Here is a 21,189-nt window from a genome sequence, read left to right on the forward strand (position 1 = left end):
TGCCTTGCAGATCTCCAACAGTGGGTCAGCAGTGAAAGGCATCTGATAAATGCTGTGTGGGTGTAAAGTGCCCTTGAATGTCAAATGAGCACCTGATCCCAGAAGTTCTATAGGAGTCTTGAATGACCAGTGCACTACTGACTGCAAGGATGCTCTCTTGCCCTTTCTAGGAACTCAGTAAAAGACATCACTCTGGGAATAAAAAATTATAATGGATGTATGTGGCAAGGTTGTACCTCTTAACAAACCACACTTGCAATTCCCTCATATGCCACGTGACAAACAGAACCACAGTGGTAGTGGATTCCATGAGTCCCAACAGGTGTTGAATGACAGGCTGCCATTAGTTCTTGATATTTAAACGTATCATAGATCTTAAGCTATTAGACTTGTCATTAAGTAAAAAGGCATTCCCCATAACTGAATCAAGGACCAATACCCAAATAAATTAAACCTTCAGTGAAAAAATGATGCAGGATTTATCCAAATTAACCACCAAAGAAAGATACTACACAACAAAAGGACCTTTTGGGCATTTAGGGACTCCCAGTTACAAGCTACCAAGAGCTAATAGTCTAGTTAGGGAAAATGGTACAGTTCTATGTATGCAAGAATGCCAACACCACAGCCATGTTTAGTAAAAATCCTCAGGGCCATGACCAAACCAAAGGGCAAGGCTGCATATGATGAACAGAGACATGAAAATAGGCATCTGAGGTCTAAAACTACAAACCAATATCCCAGGTGCAAGAAATTCAACAACAGAAGGGGGGAGAGACCATACAAACTATAGAAATATTCAAGAACTTATTTAATTGGCTAAGACTGATGACGGACCTAGAATCTCCATCTTTCTTCTTAACAATGAAAAAATGGGAGAAGAACCCCTTGGAACACAGGCCACCCAGACTCTTCAATGGCTCCTTTGGCAAGGAGCTCCTTCAGTGAAATGAAACCTTGGGAAAGAGTTGTCAACTGCTGTGGAACTCAAATGGTGAGGGTGGAGGTAGGGAACAAACTCTAACCAGAAACCAGAGGAAACTATGGAGAGCAAAACCTAGTTACCAGAGGTAACTGAGCGCCAAACTTCCTCAAAATGGGATTACCTATCCCTAAAGCTCAACAAAACAGCTGCACTGGTTACCAGTTGAATCCCGGATCAGGCTTAAGGTTAAGGCCATACGTGAGCTGGGCCAAATATACCTGAGGGACCACCTTCTCTGCCACCTCCAACTGGCTGGTGATCCAAGGAAGCATGTTTGACCTCAACCAGAGCCAGATCCTTCTCTGTTCTGACCCCAGCTGGTGGAATGAACTCCCAGAAGAGGTCCCGGCCCTGTCAGAGCTAGAACAGTTCCGCAGGGCCTGCAAAATGGAGCTCTTCTGCCAGGCATTGGAATGAGGTCAACTGAATCAAAAACATCTACTGGGACCCCAGAACTCCTCCCACACAGACATGTCAAATAAGCAAACTAAAGGGCAATCCTGGATTGACTAAACTATGTGGTTAGTTAATCTGTTAATATTTCAATTAGTAAAGATATTGTTATATCTAGATGTTATTGTTTCATTGTTACTGCTGTTGTCAGTATCAGATGCTATTACTGAATCATATTGTAACTGTATTTTGATTTCCATGTTCTTTATAAACAGAGCTGCAAGGGGAGGAAGGTATATAAATATAAGAAATAAATAAAATAAAAAAAATATTGCCAACACCAGTGGTTAGTCATACTTTTCAAAGCTGCTACAATTGCTCCTCCTGCCTACTCTGGTGAAAAGACCTTAGTCTCAAGTTAGCTCTCTTCTTAGAAAATGGCAACTGGAATAGGAGCTGAGGATACTGGAAGGGCTGCTGCCCACTCTGCCACTGCCCTCTGTAAAAGGTAGCAAAACTGTGTTGACACAGTACAAACTGCTGTACAATTTGCTGAAAAAAAATTGTCAATTAAGTATGCAAACAAAGCTGTCTTCCTGAATAGGAGTCCTCCTTAATCCTATATAGGTTCTCCAACTTTCTTGGAGCCGCCTGACTGGAGGCTAGCTTGTCCTAGATGGTGTTAAGTCAGACAGCCCCCCAAGAATAGCTAGGACCACAGTGCTCAGTGTGTCTGAGTATAAACAACTTAATATCCTGGCCGAGTGAAAAATCTGAGTATTTTTTCTCAGTTCTGGAGAACAATCCCACAATCGATGCCAAGTGAGGTGTAGGAGTATATGATGGCTTGATTCTGGTCTCTGGACTTTCACTGATGCTAGTTTTGATGTTTTTAGAAAGGTTGAGACTTCTCCTTATTGTTTGTCTTCCTGTGTTTTTAAGGTGGAGGTTCTGAGAGACACTAGAACTTCTTGGCTGGTTCAGAGGACAGAAATATTTTTAGGTCAAACTGGAAGGTTCTTCACTGTAGGACAGAATAGAAAATGAGGGGGACCAAAATGGGGCACCCCCGACACTGATGGAACTGTTGGACCTGAAAGCAATTCAGAAAATTCAACCAGCTTCAGAGGAGGGGCTGATGTCAAGGCCTTTTCCCATAGGGCTGCCTTCATCCTGGAAATCCTTGTCAGAACCGGCTTTTGAAGTAAACTGCTGACAGACTGTACAATTCATGTTCATCTGGGTTGGGCATTTTTGTACCAAACTTTGAGCACTACTTAAACAACGCCTTGGACACCTTAAGTGGGACCACGGGTGTGAACACTGGTACATCAGTTCATCTATTCTTGCAATCTGTAACTTGCCATGAATCTCTAGAGAGTGGTGGGATAGCACAGAGGTGCAACCAGCTCAGTATTTGTTTAAAAACAAAAAGAACAACTTCAAGTAGCAACACAGTTGATAATACAGAGCTCACTAGAGATATGTCATCCTCTCACAGTGTCAAAAAAAGAAACGGAAGGAGGGGACATCCTGCCATCATAGCATTTATTTATTTGGATTTTTTATTTATTTGGATTTTTTATTTATTTGGATTTTTATACCGGCCATTCTTTACGGCTCTGCCCTCTGCATGTAATATGTTCAGCAAGAAAACCTGTGCGTGCATGGCTCTGACTTGGGTTGGGATGCCCCAATTTTGGAGTTTTTAAGTGGGTGAATATTTCTCCCTGGCTGGCGTGTGGAAGCACAGTGGGTCTACACAGGCAGACAGAAGATGAACTTTGTCACTACCTAATGCATTCCAATGTATTTAAGCCATAAATAAAAGTTATATCCTTGTTTATTTAAGCCCTGTGGGCAGGTTACATATAGTCACAAGGAAATAAGGAAACAGACATACATCCAAACTAAGATCTCAGTCCCTCTTCATATATATCTGTATATTAGGATATGAATAAATGGTGACAGTGTATGACTGAAGCAGTGTTGAAGTCCCAACTCCAACAGCTGTGTGAAGAGTCTGTGAAGGGATGATTGTTAAGAGGATTGGGCTCCCTGTCTGGTACTATCTCTGAATAAGACAGAGAGGATTTTATGTGTGGAAGCATAAAAATGCCTCTCTATATTTTAAAAGAAGCAAGATGGGTGGCAAACTGCAGCTGCCTAACCTGCCTATAACACTGACCCTGTCTGACAGAAGTTGTGGAGGGTGGTAGAGTCTGTAAGTGAAAAGCAGGGCCCACAATAATCAACTTGATTTCTGTTCATAAGTTCTGAAAATGGAGACAATCTTCATAGCAGTAAGATATTCATTAACATTTATAATAATATATATATGCATTTATAAATGGCAAAAAAGCAGGACAGTTACCTACACTAAAAATAGTACAAATCGATCAACATGCACTACCCATAGAAACAAAGATTAATTTTAGCTGGGTCTGATGCCTTGCATACCCCTCCAATTCAAAGACATAAAAATCTCCCACCATTTCATGTTACTGCAGAAAGTTGTTCTAACAATAATTCTATTTATTATGGAGGATTATTGTAATCAAAAGGAAGGGAATCTCAATGAAACCGTATATACCTTAAGACAAGAATTTTTAAACTCGATTATCCTGTAAAGTTTTGGGGTAGATGGGTAGAAAGATTTTGTATAGAGCGACTCTGCCAAGCAAAACATAAAGGCTTGGGTCCAGCTGAGAGAGGATATGCACAGCTGGATGAGAGATTAGTTTGTCAACTCTTTCTTCTCTACTGCAGAACCCCCGCACCGCCCCCTCATTTTGATCCTGAGGATCCCCTGTTCCCCAGAAACAGCATTTAGGGAGTTATTTGCATTGCAGAGGGCAGGAAAGAAAGACACACTATGCTGATGAAAATATTTTTCACAGCATATTCCTGTTAGATCCAAGCCATCATGAGATGTACAGCTCTTTGACTAAGAATGTAAATTTGTGCTGAATTGTTTTCTTGTACACAGTTATGTCATGTTCAAACAAAGCTCTTCTAACATTTAAGAATTGCATCATAATTGTTTTTGTGATACATTTTAATTAGCTTTGTTCTTAACTGTTAACCGCCTGGGTAGCTCTGATGAAAGGCAGGCACAATTAAAAAAAAACATAAATGCAGCCATCTGGGCAGTTTCCTGACTGATGTTTAGCAATAGGAATAATGTTGTACTTTATGTACATCTTCCAGAGGCATATCTCTCTTGGTGCAGTGTTTGATAGTATTGCCTGTTGCTGAAAGTACTATTTCACTTTGGATACTCAGGGTGAAAGCACAAGATCATAATTTCCAAGAGGAAGTGTCACAAACCAGTGCAAGTCCACCAAGAGAGAGGCTGTAACATCCTCTGTAGGATGAACAGAAGCTCATTTTAGATTTGTCTGAAAAAAGTATCTTATGAACCAATTCTGCAGAGGATGAAGGCATAGCCTTGCACAGTGGACTATATAATGGCTGTCTTCACAGCAAACTACAGACCCATATGACCCATATGATGCTGTAGCCAGATTGAGATGTGGAAGCTGGCCTCTTTAAAAATGTTAAAAATAAACCTAGCAGCCATTTAAGCTCTCAATTCCAGCTGTCCATTTCATTTAGAAGGACGATCAGGGAAAATCCTCTCCACTTTCATAGAAGCATAGAATCCTAGAATCATAGAGTTGGAAGGGGCCATACAGGCCATCTAGTCCAACCCCCTGCTCAACGCAGGATTAGCCCTAAGCATCCTAAAGCATCCAAGAAAAGTGTGTATCCAACCTTTGCTTGAAGACTTCCAGTGAGGGGGAGCTCACCACCTCCTTAGGCAGCCTATTCCACTGCTGAACTACTCTGACTGTGAAAAACTTTTTCCTGATATCTAGCCTAGGGGGCTTGCGTAGTTCAGTGAAGCTATGAGCTATGCCGTGCAGGGCCACCCAAGACGGACAGGTCATAGCTGAGAGCTCTGACAAAAGGTGATCCACTGGAGAAGGAAATGGCAAACCACTCCAGTATCTTTGCCATGAAAACTCTATGGACAGTTCCAATAGGCATAACGATATGACGCCGGAAGATGAGCCCCTCAGGTCGGAAGGTGTCCAATATGCTACTGGGGATGAGCAGACGGCTAGTACGAGTAGCGCCAGAATGAATGAAGCGACTGGGCCAAAGCCGAAAGGACGCTCAGTTGTGGAAGTAACTGGTGGCGAAAAGACAGTCCGATGCTGTAAAGATTTTTATTCCATAGGAACCTGGAACGTCAGATCCATGAATCAAGGCAAGCTGGACATGGTCAAACAAGAAATGACAAGACTGAACATCGACATTTTAGGAATCAGTGAACTAAAATGGACAGGAATGGGTGAATTTAATTCAGATGACCATCAGGTATACTACTGTGGACAAGAATCTCGCAGAAGAAATGGAGTAGCCTTCATAATCAATAAGAGAGTAGGAAAAGCAGTCTTGGGATACAATCCCCAAAATGACAGAATGATCTCAGTTCGAATCCAAGGCAAACCATTCAACATCACAGTGATCCAGGTCTATGCCCCAACCACTGCTGCTGAAGAGGATGAAGTTGATCAGTTCTATGAAGCCCTACAACACCTTCTAGAAGCAACGCCAAAAAATGATGTGCTTATCATCATGGGGGATTGGAATGCTAAAGTAGGAAGCCAAAAGATAACTGGGATAACAGGCAAGTTTGGCCTTGGAGTACAAAATGAAGCAGGGCACAGGCTGGTAGAATTTTGTCAAGAGAATACAATGGTCATAGCAAACACTCTTTTCCAACAACCCAAGAGACGACTCTACACATGGACATCACCAGACGGTCAACACAGAAATCAGATTGACTATGTGCTCTGCAGCCAAAGATGGAAAAGTTCTATCCAGTCAATAAAAACAAGACCAGGAGCTGATTGTGGTTCAGATCATGAGCTTCTTGTTGCAAAATTTAGGCTTAAATTGAAGAAAGTAGGGAAAAGCACTAGGCCACTCAGGTATGAACTAAATCATATCCCCGACGAATACACAGTAGAGGTGACAAATAGATTTAAGGAATTAGATCTGATAGACAGAGTGCCTGAAGAACTATGGACGGAGGTTCGCAACATTGTACAAGAGGTAGCAACTAAAACCATCCCAAAGAAAAAGAAATGCAAGAAATCAAAATGGCTGTCTGAGGAAGCTTTACAAATAGCTAAGGAGAGAAGGGAAGTGAAAGGCAAGGGAGAAAGAGAAAGATACACCCAATTGAATGCAGAATTCCAGAGAAAAGCTAGAAGAGATAAGAATGCCTTCTTAAATGAACAGTGCAAACAAATAGAAGAAAACAATAGAATGGGGAGGACCAGAGATCTTTTCAAGAAAATTGGAGATATGAAGAGAACGTTTCATGCAAAGTTGGGTATGATAAGGGACCAAAATGGTAGGGACCTCACAGAAGCAGAAGAGATTAAACAAAGGTGGCAAAATTATACAGAACAACTATACAAGAGCGAGCTTAACATCCCTGATGACCACAGTGGGGTAGTTACTGACCTGGAGCCAGACATCCTGGAATGTGAAGTCAAATGGGCCTTAGAAAGTCTGAGCAACAATAAAGCTAGTGGTGGTGACAGCATTCCAGTTGAACTATTCAAAATCTTAAAGGACGATGCAGTAAAAGTGCTACACTCAATATGTCAGCAAATTTGGAAAACTCAACAATGGCCACAGGATTGGAAAAGGTCAGTTTACATTCCAATCCCAAAGAAGGGCAATGCCAAAGAATGTTCAAACTACCGCACCATTGCACTAATTTCTCATGCTAGCAAAGTTATGCTCAGAATCCTACAAGCTAGGCTCCAGCAATATGTGGACCGAGAACTTCCAGAAGTACAGGCAGGATTTCGAAGAAGCAGAGGAACTAGAGATCAAATTGCCAACATACGCTGGATCATGGAGAAAGCTAGGGAGTACCAGAAGAACGTCTACTTCTGCTTCATTGACTATGCTAAAGCCTTTGATTGTGTGGAGCACAACAAACTGTGGCAAGTTCTTAAAGAGATGGGAATACCAGAGCATCTTATTTGTCTTTTGAGAAATTTATATGCAGGTCAAGAAGCAACAGTGAGAACTGAACATGGAATCACTGATTGGTTCAAAATTGAGAAAGGAGTTCGGCAAGGCTGTATACTGTCGCCTTGCCTATTTAACTTGTATGCAGAGCACATCATGAGAAATGCGGGATTAGAGGAGTCACAAATTGGGATCAAGATTGCAGGGAGAAATATCAACAACCTCAGATATGCAGATGATACCACTCTAATGGCAGAAAGTGAAGAGGAACTAAAGAGCCTGTTGATGCGGGTGAAGGAGGAGAGTGCAAAGGTTGGCTTGAAACTCAACATCAAGAAAACAAAGATCATGGCATCCGGCCCTCTCAATTCCTGGCAAATAGATGGGGAAGAAATTGAGATAGTGACAGATTTTATTTTCCTGGGCTCCAAGATCACTGCAGATGGGGACTGCATCAAAGAAATTAAAAGACGCTTGCTCTTGGGGAGGAAAGCTATGGCAAATCTAGACAGCATCCTAAAAAGCAGAGACATCACCCTGCCAACAAAAGTGCGTTTAGTCAAGGCTATGGTCTTCCCAGTTGCAATGTATGGCTGCGAAAGTTGGACCATAAGGAAGGCCGAGCGTCAAAGAATTGAGGCTTTTGAACTCTGGTGCTGGAGAAGACTCTTGCGAGTCCCTTGGACTGCAAGGCGAACAAACCGGTCAGTCCTAGAGGAGATCAACCCTGACTGCTCTTTAGAAGGCCAGATCCTGAAGATGAAACTCAAATACTTTGGCCACCTCATGAGAAGGAAGGACTCCCTGGAGAAGAGCCTAATGCTGGGAGCGATCGAGGGCAAAAGAAGAAGGGGACGACAGAGAATGAGGTGGCTGGATGGAGTCACTGAAGCAGTAGGTACAAACTTAAATGGACTCTGAGGAATGGTGGAGGACAGGAAGGCCTGGAGGATCATTGTCCATGGGGTCGCGATGGGTCGGACACGACTTCGCACATAACAACAACAGCCTATATCATTGTACTTGAAGTTTAAACCCATTACTGCGTGTCCTCTCCTCTGCAGCCAGCAGAAACAGCATCCTGCCCTCCTCCAAGTGACAACCTTTCAAATACTTAAAGAGGGCTATCATGTCCCCTCTCAACCTCCTTTTCTCCAGGCTGAACATTCCCAAGTCCCTCAACCTATCTTCATAGGGCTTGGTCCCTTGGCCCCAGATCATCTTCGTCGCTCTCCTCTGTACCCTTTCAATTTTATCGACGTCCTTCTTGAAGTGAGGCCTCCAGAACTGCACACAGTACTCCAGGTGTGGTCTGACCAGTGCTGTATACAATGGGACTATGACATCTTGTGATTTTGATGTGATGCCTCTGTTGATACAGCCCAAAATGGCATTTGCCTTTTTTACCGCTGCATCACACTGCCTGCTCACGTTTAGTTTACAATCCACAAGTACCCCAAGGTCTCGTTCACACACAGTGCTACCTAGAAGCGTATCCCCCATCCAGTAGGCATGCTTTTCATTTTTCTGACTCAGATGCAGAACTTTACACTTATCTTTATTAAATTGCATCTTGTTCTCATTTGCCCATTTTTCCATTGTGTTCAGATCTCGTTGAACTCTGTCTCTATCTTCCGGAGTATTTGCCAGTCCTCCCAATTTGGTGTCATCTGCAAACCTGATGAGTAGTCCCTCCACCCCCTCATCTAGATCATTAATAAATATATTAAAAAGTACCGGACCGAGCCCTGAGGTACCCCGCTACTCACCTCTCTCCAGTCTGATGAAACACCATTGACAACAACTCTTTGAGTGCGGTTCTCTAACCAATTCCCTATCCACCTAACTATCTGAAAATCCAGATTGCAGTCCTTCAACTTATCCATCAGAACATCATGGGGAACCTTTAGCTTTACTAAAATCCAAGTAAATGACATCAACCGAATTTCCCCGATCCAGCAAGCCTGTTACTTGGTCAAAAAAGGAAACTAGGTTGGTCTGGCAGGACCTGTTGGAGACAAATCCATGCTGACTTCCTTGGATCACCAAATTGTCCTCCAGATGTTTGCAGATCGCTCCCTTTTATATCTGCTCCATTATCTTCCCCACAACAGAGGTCAGACTCACTGGTCTGTAGTTTCCTGGGTCATCCTTCCTCCCTTTTTTGAAGATCGGAATAATGTTTGCTCTTTTCCAGTCCTCCGGGACATCTCCAGTCCTTAAAGAGGTTCTGAAGATGATGGACAAGGGCTGTGCAAGTTCTCTGGAAAGTTCTTTGAGTACTCTCGGGTGCATTTCATCCGGACCAGGGGATTTGAACTCATCCAGTGCAGCTAAATGCCCCTCGACAACCTCTCTATCCATGTTAACCTGCCACCCAGACACTATCCTTTGGCTACGGTCATCTCTAGATGTGACTAAACACTTTGACCTGTGGGAAAAAACAGATGTAAAATAGGCACTAAGCCTTTCTGCTTTCTCTGCATCTTTCGTTAGAGTTTGTCCATCCGCACCCAACAGTGGGCCTATTGCTTCCTTTACTTTACGTTTGCTCCTCACATAACTGAAAAATCTTTTCTTGTTACAATGGGCTTCCCTGGCCAATCTTAGCTCACTCTCAGCTTTGGCCTTTCTGATGATCTACAGTGCCTAGTAACCTGTAGGTACTCTTCTTTAGAGCTGTCCTTCCCTCCATTTCCTGAACATTTTCCTTTTCTTTCTTAGTTCCTCTTGAAGTTCTCTGTTCATCCAAATAGGCTTCTTAGAGCTCCTGCAGTGTTTTCGTCTTTTTGGGATAGTCATTGATTGAGCATGCAATAGCTCTTGTTTGAGTAGCTCCCACCCTTCACATGCTCCCTTCCCTTCCAGCATTCTCGTCCATGGTATGACACTCATCATGTCTCTGAGTTTATTAAAGTTTGCCCTACGAAAATCCAACATCCGCGTCTGGCTACAAGCTTCCTTGGCTCCCCATCTCAAAAGGAATTCTATGAGGACATGGTCACTTCCCCCTAGGGTCCCCACCGCCTTCACCTCATCCACCAACTCTTGCCTGTTGGTCAGTATTAAGTCCAGTATGGCTGAACCTCTTGTGGGTTCATCTACCATTTGATAAATGAAATTGTCAGCCAGGCAGGTCAGAAACTTGCATGACTGAGGACGCTTCGCAGAGTTTGTTTCCCAGCACACATCTGGGAAATTGAAGTCACCCATGATGACAAGGTCCTGCCGCTTGGATATTTTCTCAAGCTGCTCACAAAGTGCAGCATCCACATCCTCTCGTTGGTCAGGCGGTCGGTAGCAGACACCAACCACCACACTGTTTGTTTTCCCCTCGCTTATTTTCACCCAGATGCTTTCCACTGTAGATATGCTCTCCTTCACTAGAATTTCCTGACAGGTAAGCCCTTTCCTCACATACAGTGCCACTCCTCCACCTCTTCGATCTATTCTGTTTTTTCTGAACAGTTCATATCCATCCACCATTACATTCCAGTCATGAGAATCATTCCACCAAGTTTCTGTGATGCCTACTAGATCATACCTTTCCATCAGCATGAGAAGTTCCAGCTCTTCCTTTTTATTGCCCATGCTTTGGGCGTTAGTATAAAGACATCTGAATCCTTTTACTTTTGGTTCCCTATGAGCTGGCCTTGCCGGTTGGGCTGCCTCCGATCGTTTTCCTTCCATACACTCCCTATGTTGATCGTCTCCTTCCCCTAGTGGCTTTAGTTTAAAGCTCTCCTGATGAATCTCCCCAGGTTCCTGCCAAACACATTCTTCCCCAGTTTCGATAAGTGCAGTCCATCAGGTGCTAGTACGCCTTCCTCAAGAAAGCCTATCCCATGGTCCCAGAAACCAAATCTCTCCTGCCGGCACCAACTACGCAGCCAGTGATTCACCTCCATTATCTTCCTCTCCCGATGCATTCCTCTTCCCTTGACAGGCAAGATTGAAGAGAATACCACTTGTGCCCCCATTTGCTTTGATGAAGAAGCTGATGGAACTCAGAAAACGCAAGCACTGAGAGCCAGGAACCACAACAAATACTTTTCTGTCCCGGAGATACCTCAGTGCCCCATATATTTCTGATATAGACTTGGAGGAGGAGCGTGTCTCATGGCTTGTGCCACTCAGCTCTTAACACCCACTCAGGGTGGCTGTCCTGCTCCTGAGTGTTTCCTCCGCCAACATGCTTGCCTGTCTGACCACCCCTCCTCCTTCCACTTTCCTCTGAGGTTCGGAGGCTGCAGATCCCTGCTGCATGAGAGGTGCCCCTGCCAGTGAGTTCCCCAACTGCTGCCTGCAACCTTTCCAGGTCCTGGGGGAAGGGAGAGACCATCTGTTGAGTTCTTCCACCTCCCCCCCCCCCAATCTAGTGCCCATTGTATTCCTGAATGCAACAGGCTTGGCCCCTAGTCTCTAATAAGAAAAAATAGGATTATTTTCTGTATAACTAATCAGAAAGAAGCTCTATTTCTTTTTGAATTGTCCATAGCTCATGAAATAGTGCTTTGTGCCATGGGCATCTTAGCAACATCAACATACAAAGAAGGCTAAACTACACTGAGGGTTGTTTCTCAAACGTCAGTGCTCAGTGAAACAGCAACTGACTGATGGTCCCCAAGCCCCAAGGATATATCCCAGGTCTTGGTCAGGGCCTTTCAGACCTGGCACTCTCCTGGTAGAATGAGCTCCCAGAGGAAGTTAGAGCCCTCTTCTGCCAGGCATTTGGTTGAGCCCAGTGCAACAGATAACATCTAATTGTCCCCCCCTTCCCCCCTAAACTATGTAATTAGGGAGGAGCCCTGAAGTGGATTATATCTAGTTGTTGGTTGCTGTAAATTATTGTTCTGAATTTTATTGTACTCAATGCTGGTCATGTTGCCCTGAGATGACAAATGTCGAAAGGGGCGGTATAAAATCAAATAAATAAAATACATAAATAAATCACTGAAGGGCAAAAAAATGAAACCCACGATGGACAAAAAACTAGTTCAAAGAAAAATCTCAAAGTAAAATCAAAGCTGTGGTAGACAAAAGAGAAGAGAGTGGAAAGATGCAGCTTCTCTTGCTCTGGGCATGCTCAGTCCAAGCTGGAGCCTTGGGAGGAAGAGATCTCTATACTTAGAAGCTAGGTCTAGAAATTTCTAGATTGCAGCTCTGCACAGGCACAGATGTATACAGACCGTGAAGAAGTAATATTAAAAGCAAAATATAAAAACAGTAGTAAGCCATATCAAAGCTTCTTCCTAACACCCTTTAATCCTTCTATCTGGCAAATGTGTTGGCTTCTCAGATATAGCCAGACTTCCATGAAGGTAAATATTCTCATTTGACTAGACAATTATGCTATTTACTGCCTGGCAATTTGCCCAGTATTTGTACATTAACCGAAGCAACACAGTAGACTCAAAATCAAAACTGCTATTCATAAACATTCAGAGGCTCTGGTTACCTGGAGGAGGATAAACGAGAGAGCAAAAAACACTGACAGTTTTATAGCAACCATCAATGTAAAACAAGTCCTTCTAGCCTACTTATTATGTTAGTTTCAGGGTATGAATTAACAGTTCATTTTCTGAAGCTAAACATACTGGCCCTGAGCCAGCCAACAAGCTACTACACACAGTGGGGATTATGCACACGCAGTTCGGTGCTTTTGCTTACCCTGGCAAACTAACAGGCTCTTCTGAACAGGCAAATTAAATTTGCTGCCCTATGTTTAAAAGTGCAAGTTTGTAGTTTGGTGAGGGACTGCTTGAATCCAAATGAAAACAAAAGATTTGACTGTGTGCACGGACCTCTAAATTACAACTATCATTTGAATAATAGCCAACTAGAAGTTGTTGCAGTTCAAGGATGTCATCAATGACTTAGCTGCATTTAGTTTACAGCATTCTCCTAAACTTTTACTGTTGATGCAAAAGTACAAAAACAATCTCATATCACCATATTTGAACTGTAAACACAATTTCAAACTCTACTGAACACACATCTGTGTAGCAGCAACCATTATTTATCTTTTCTTCAAATATTAGTCTTAGCACAGTTTCAGACATTTTTCATTTATATGCATATGTATATATTCAAGTTTCCTGAAATAGTGTTTTTGAAACTATTTCATCAGAATCAACAGCCATCCTGTTGGGATTCTTCTGATTGCCTGCAGTCACATTAAGCTGCCTAACAGGTTCTTTCCAATAACTAATTATTCAAAACAAGTATGTATATTGAAACAGCCTTCATATCATTTTGCAGAACAATTCATGAGACTGGCTGATGTAGCTGGACACCATTCTATTTAAAACACTGTGACAATTGCCAGTTGAAGATTATCCTTCAAAGAATAGTCTTTTACTAAATACCATTTTTATGACTGGATATCATTAATTAGTGTTTTAGATAACGCTGATGTAAAATAAGGAAATATAGGAGCTTTTACAGAAATTATTTTTAATCTGCAATTTAGATTAAAAAGAGCAGCATAGTTTCTTCCAGTCAGTCTTATCACCATTCTAATTTTATTTCAAACCGATTTCCCCAACATTATCTGCTAAAAGCAATATGACTCCAAGATATGACTATCTGCATGCAACCATATGTGAAAAATACTTTTCAACCTATTCTTTCTTGAAACAAATAATTCCTATGAAGACTCATATTTATTTTGAATCCCTATAGTTCATATATTTTGTTCCCTAACTGTAACATTTATTTTCTCCACCATGCATATTACATTTTGTTCCAAAATTGTTTAACATATCCAATTTAGAGCCTCTGACTTCTCCAGAACTATTACTTAGGACCATCTCAGATTGTTACAGTCTTTCACTCCTTTAGTTGAGCCCTGGATTCTCTCAGAGACACTAAATGGTTTTCCATGAAGTCTAATCCCTTTTGACAGCCTTTTAGACTCAACCAGCACACTTGACCACTAAGAATTAGGAACTTCTAAATTACAAATTAAACTCTGGAAGATGCAATAACTAAGTTCAGGTTAAGTATAACTGACGTTTAATTATTACAAATTTGTTCTGCTTTCCAATGATTAAGGTATCATTTGCTCAATGAAATCTTGGGGAATTATCAAAGTATTACCTAGCAAGTTTCCCACATGCTTCACTCGCCTTCTAGAATACATCAGAAAATACAATATAACAAACTTCAAACAGTTCTGTTTACAATCTCTATAATATATTGGTACCTCGGCATCCTGAGCACTGGATAAAAAAGTTGATTAAATCCAGAAGTGCTATATCCCTGTCTTGTTTATATGATTCAATCCAGTCATCCACCACAGACTGTCAACAAAAGAGAAGGAATATTAGTCATTTCAAATTGCTGTAAAGACAAAATACAGAACGTGTTATTCTAGAACAAACTAACATGGCTGTTTACGATATGGAACCTTGTGTAAACAGAACTCCTAACAAGCTTTATGGAACGACCATGTTGATTGTTTTTTGAGAGTAAATAATAATTTTACCTCACTCAGTGAACTTCACAGGTCTATAAACTTGGGCAATAAAACCAAATCAGTAAACAGTAGGATTATTTTATTCTTGTATTTTGGTCTGTGACTGTATAAATTAATATTTTATTGTAGCCTACCACTAGTAATCAGATAAAGAAAAGTCAGTCCTGAATATCTGTAACACAGGGTCAAATCATTTGATATTTGCTTCATCAGGTGATGTTTCCCACACATTCCTTGAAGGAACTGAGAAGGGGGAAGAATCTGAGCTGAAAGGAGATGGTCTTGAGTGAAGCCATGAACAAAACACAACTAGAGGGAAAGGAGGCAGAGGAAACCACTAGGACTGATTATGCAGGGTGGAAGCCACACCGGGCTGCCACCATTCTCGTGCCCCAGGGAAAAAAGCCCCGCCTTCCCCCGAGTGCGCATGGGAGCAGAGCATCCCGGGTACACGCTGGCTGCCTCGGCACAACAGCTCTGCGCGTGCAACGCGGGGCTGGAAGCGCTGGGTGTTCTTGGAAGCGGCACCAGCAGCAGCAGAGGGGGGATTGGGGGCATGCTCCCTCGCTGTTGCTCTCCCACCACAATGGGGGCAAGGGGGATGCCCCAGCCAGCTCTGTGGGGGACCATAGGTTGGGGCGGGGTCTGGTGCTGTTGATTACGCATGGCACTTGCCCGCCCCAGCCCCCACCGTTGCCTACAGTAACTCTGGGACTGCAGAAGTTCCTGTGTTCACATAACACGGGCTTTCTGTTGGCCTGGGCCAGGACATGCCCGTGCTGGGGGCAGCGGCGTGCATATTCGGGGATTTTCCCCAATGCCCTGTCGCCGCCAGCGCGGGTGTTCTGGCCCATGCATAATGGGTCTAGAAGAGGCACAATAGTTTTTAAGTGTAGTGTGGATTGATTGGAAATATAAAAGGTCTGTTTAAAATGTGACGCCCTTGAGGGCATCATCCCAAGGGTTAGACGTGACCCAGTGCTTGCACAGGGGATACCTTTACCTTTACATATGGTACAGTGTGACTTCCAACACAAATTGTAGAGGAAATTAAAAATGTATAGACTGTGATTTATGTTGTACATTATTGAACTGAAAGGACTTGTAGTGCTAATGGATATACTGATCTAAATGACTGCAAATAAACAAACAAACAATAAATGTGTAAATAAAAAGTTACAGGGAAAATTGCATGAAACTGAAAATCCTAATCTAGAGGAAGCTGGGAGCCTTATACATTCACTGCCCATTCAAGCCCTATGAAGATAGGTTGAGGGACTTGGGAATGTTCAGCCTGGAGAAAAGAAGGTTGAGAGGGGACATGATAGCCCTCTTTAAGTATTTGAAAGGTTGTCACTTGGAGGAGAGCAGGATGCTGTTCCCATTGGCTGCAGAGGAAAGGAAATGCAGTAATGAGTTTAAACCAGTGGTCCCCAACCTGCGGGCCGCGGACGCCATGGCGCCAGGCCGCAGCTCCCTCTACTCGCCCCCCCCCCACAGTAAAAACTTCCCAGGCCGCAAGCTTCTTACTGCAGGAGGGTGGGGAGAGGGAATCAGGGCCGGGCCGCGCATCGCGCATGCGTGGCCCTTGCGGGCGGGGCCCGCAGGCGCGGCCCGATGCACGGGTGCGGCCCGATGCGCGGGTGCGGCCCGATGCCCTGCCAGTCCCCAGCCTCGGAAAGGTTGGAGACCACTGGCTTAAACTACAAGTACAACGATATAGGCTAGATATTAGGAAAAAATATTTCACAGTCAGAGTAGTTCAGCTGTGGAATAGGCCGCCTAAGGAGGTGGTGAGCTCCCCCTCACTGGCAGTCTTCAAGCAAATGTTGGATACACACTTTTCTTGGATGCTTTAGGATGCTTTGGGCTGATCCTGTGTTGAGCGGGAGGTTGGACTAGATGGCCTGTAAGGCCCCTTACAACTCTATGATTCTATGATTCTATGAAAATATGTCCAAATGAATGGCCGAAAAAAGCAATTACAAGACTGGAAATAACAGAGGTGACTGAAAAAATGAAATTAGGGAAATCTTCTAGACTGGGTTGGTATACTAATGAGTTCTATAACATTTATAGTAAAAAGGAGACTCAATTTCTGGAAAAATTATATGCCCACATTTTACAAAATGATCTCCTTCCCCAAACCTGGGCATAGGCAAATATGATGGTCCATAAGAGAGTAAAGATCCATGTTTAGTAACATACTCCCTCCCCAAACCTGGGCAGAGGCAAATATGATGGTCCATAAGGGAGTAAAGATCCATGTTTAGTAACATCCTACCATCCTATTTCTTTCCTGAATAGTAACCAGAGAATTCTAACAATTTATGTTAAATCACTTAAATTCTTTTTTAAAGTAAATATAATAAGCTACCAAGAGGTTTAATCTACATTGGTATATAGCAATGTCCTACATTATTCTATGTCAGGGGTAGTCAAACTGCGGCCCTCCAGATGTCCATGGACTACAATTCCCAGGAGTCCTTGCCAGCATTCGCCAGCGAATGCTGGCAAGGGCTCCTGGGAATTGTAGTCCATGGACATCTGGAGGGCCGCAGTTTGACTACCCCTGTTCTATGTTATTCATTATAGACGTAGAGAAAGTATTTAATTGCATCGAATGGAATTACTTACAGGAAGTTTTGAAGGCTTTTGATTTGGGGGAGAAATTCTAATTTTGGGGGAGAAACTCTGATTTGGCTTGAGAGAAGGTTATGAGTACCTTTTCAATTCCACGGTGGGGTCAAACACTATCCCATCTTTATTTAATTAGTTAATGGAGGTTAGACAGATCTTCCAATGCAGACACAAAACTGATGTTTTAAACAAAATATTTCATTTATTTGCACATATTACACTGGGAACCCTCAGTGGTCCAAGTCTGGAGTTCCCCGACACAGGGTTAACCAAAGAACTACTGTCTCTGTGGCAGTTTTTCTCTTCTGCAATGAAAATATGGGCTGAGATAACATCCAGAGCATAATTCACTCTTAACTGGAGACAATTTTGTAAAAGGTAACTAAAATAGTGGTTACAATTTTTTAAAGACCTATCTAATTGTTCTACTCTAAAGTGATCATGGTTTGGACAAACTGCATTGTCTAAAATGATAATGTCAAAGTTATTATATTTGTATTTACTCAAGAACATTCCAGTCACTGCTCCATACAAGTGCTTGAAAGGATGGCAATAGGATTGTCTGGCAAGAAAAAAGCCAGTAGTAGCTCTGAGAGTTACACAATGAGGAAAACAGGTAAGAGGGTGACAACAAATCTGGTGAAATATTACCAAGTTGTTGGATACAAAATTCATTCAAGTTCACTTTTGTTTACTTCTTTCTCTCTACTAATAGAGGAAGCAATGACTTGGGGAGAATATACTGGATTATCTTTGTCATAGTTAAAGGGCTTGTTGTCCAAGTAGGTTTAGACTTCTGTAATCTTGGTGGATAGCATGAGAGGCAGCACAGTGTGGACTGAGACAATGAATAATCTCAGATCCAGATGAACTTTGGTTTACATTGGAATACCCGTATGTTCCTTTTTCTTATAAAGCAATTTTTATGGCAAAAGAAAATTGATTGGGAAAGAGAAATTAGACGGACAATTTACTGATATTGACTGGAGTACACCTTTCTCATCATCTTCATCATCCTTCTGGAATTTCCAATCCCTGGGATTTCCAATCCCAGAAAAGTTTGTTTCTGAGATCATGGGATTCATACAGAATATGCAGGCTGAGAGGCAGTGAGAGTGGGATGAAGTATTGCCCACCAGTGGATTTTATATGATGCTATTTCCTTAATACCACTGATAGGCTTATTGTCATAGTAATACCTTCTCCACTAAATGACCTTATTGGGAATTTACATGCCTGATGATCCAACTACTTAAACTGAGACATAGGCCCGAACTAACAAGGCACTTTCCTAGAAAGAAAATGGGCCAGTTAGCACAATACAGTTAATCTATACATTGATACCAATCTGCATTGTAATGCATGATCAACCTGCAACACTCATATTGTATCCCTGCATTTAAGACTTAACCTGGGTTTAGGACCCTCTTCATTTGTTCCTTTTTACTTTGTTTTATCATCAAGTGATAGTTGACATATGGTGATCCTGTGAGTTTTCAAGGCAAGACACTTTCAGAGGTGTTTGCCATTGCCTGCCTCCATATTGCAACCCTGAACTTTCTTGGTGTTCCCCCATACAAATACTAAAGTGTCAACCTGACTCAGCTCCTAAGATCTGAGGGCATTGGGACCCAGACTATCAAGGTCAGGAACTCTCTTTTTACTGAGCATCTATACAGAAATCCATTTTGCACAATTTCATATAATTTATGCATTTATTTAAAAGATTTATTAGCCACCTTTCTACCTTGAGGAACTGAAGGTGGTTTACATTATAAATAAAACTACAGTTTATTAAAAATACACAAATGACCACTAGTCCTAAGATATATTTTTAAAATTGTGATATATTTAGAAGCATACAATCTCCTTTTATTTTGGAGATGGACAATAGAAGAAAAAGCAAAAGTATGATTTTGTTAATTAAAATCTCTTTAATTTAGAGATTTAGAGATCTATGATAGGCACCCACAATTTTACCTGCATAGCACTTTTGCCCAGCTTCACCACCTCAAACAATGTGACAGGATCTCCCTCTCCATTCTGCTGTGGGTGACCATTAGCTCTTCCTCGACCTGTTCCTCTAATTCCAGGTTCTGAACGAAACTTTTCTCCTGGAGTCTTTCGAGGCTTCTTATTAGCAGACTGTGAAACAGAAGAACAAGGAGAAAACTCTGACGCCTTTAAAGCCCCAAGTTTTGAAGTCACTATATTAAAATTTACCACATCCTAAACTATAAAAACAAATGATATATTTGTTCTATGTAAATGTTCCAAAATGTTTTATGTAAACCGCCCAGAGCTGTAGGGAAGAGCGGTATAAAAATCTAAATAAATAAATAAATAAAATGGTGAACACATTGGCAGAGACCCAAACCCAAGATTATTGTTTCTAGACCCTTGGATAGACCAATTTTCCAGACCTGCGAGTTCTTGAGGTTGGAAATATATAAGTAAAACAGACCTTGTGAAAAATATATAAAGGTTTATTAAACAGTTAAAAGAATTCACTACACAGTACCATCTCAAAAGTTCAGTAACACAAATAAGCTAACTTTTTTGGAATATTAGATGGAAAATCTCCTTGCAGCAGTAACATAGAAGTATTCTTTATGTTGCAGTCCATCATGAGTTTCCAAAGATAGGGTGGAATATAAATTTCAAAATAATAAATAAAAATAAATGATGAAGCATAACATATCAAACCACACCAGCATGACATTAGCATGACTTTCCCAGGCCTATGGCGTTATTAGAGCTTTCTATCCTATGACATTAGGTGGTTACTTTGGTCCAAAGATCATCTTTTGAGGAACTTTCCAGAGGATGTTGGCAGCTGCTCCTAAATTCCCCCTTCCTGTCTGGTTTTAAAACTGAGCACTATTATCACGTTCTTGAGTCTGGCCTTGAAAGAGATAAGAATGGTAACTGCAGAGATCAGAGGATAATGAGCACCTGTGAGCCAGACTAGGCATTCTGATATTCATTTTAACCCATGAGGGGATTAATATAACTGCACACAAGTATAGCTGTAACGTTCTTCTTATATACTTTGTATAAAATAAGCAGAGTCAAAATTAAAGGGCATGCAACATAGACATTACCTCTACAGCTTCCACTCTTGTACTACATTGCCGAAATCACTGATGCAATATGTTGTAGAAAAGGTACAACTTAGCATGAAAATTTTCAGACCACCAGCAGCAATATATTCAGCAACATTTTTGTGTAGAAGTGGACACAAAATAAAAGTCCATGCTATCAAGCCACATGCAGTTTGCAAACCACAAAGTAACACTGCTTTACATCATTTGGTGGTGAGTAATTAATTTTGTAACAAATAAGTTGTTTTCTATACTGGCTCCAATATTTTAAATTAATACTAGATTATGAACCACTGAATGGATGTTTATTTTCTTTATTTTTAAATTTATACCCTGCCCTTCCTTGAAGGTTCAGTGCAGCTTAGAGAAGGATTAAATAAATAAAACAATTAAACATTAAATATTAAGTTCACAGTGTTTTAAAAATAGTAATTAAATATTAATTAAACTATTTGATTCAGAGCTGCCTCCTTTCTGAAAAAGAAGGGGAGGAAATGGAATTTATTTGGATGTGTTGTGGACAG

At 41.7% G+C, this 21,189-nt stretch overlaps 1 protein-coding gene across 3 annotated transcripts in view; it reads right to left on the reverse strand.

Moving 5' to 3' along the window:
* The window catches only part of STAG1 (STAG1 cohesin complex component), a 177,770-nt gene that overhangs the window by 75,855 nt on the left and 80,726 nt on the right, over positions 1–21,189 (reverse strand). For all 3 annotated transcript variants that reach the window (XM_077349210.1, XM_077349207.1, XM_077349208.1), the window contains 2 exons: positions 19,542–19,706; positions 14,649–14,745 (listed from right to left, as the gene is read on the reverse strand). In XM_077349210.1, coding sequence (XP_077205325.1) covers positions 14,649–14,745; positions 19,542–19,706 — 262 coding nt within the window. The remainder of the gene's footprint in view (positions 1–14,648; positions 14,746–19,541; positions 19,707–21,189) is intronic.

The sequence above is a fragment of the Paroedura picta genome, chromosome 8 (assembly GCF_049243985.1).
Source record: "Paroedura picta isolate Pp20150507F chromosome 8, Ppicta_v3.0, whole genome shotgun sequence".
In the NCBI taxonomy this organism is placed as follows: Eukaryota; Metazoa; Chordata; class Lepidosauria; order Squamata; family Gekkonidae; genus Paroedura; species Paroedura picta.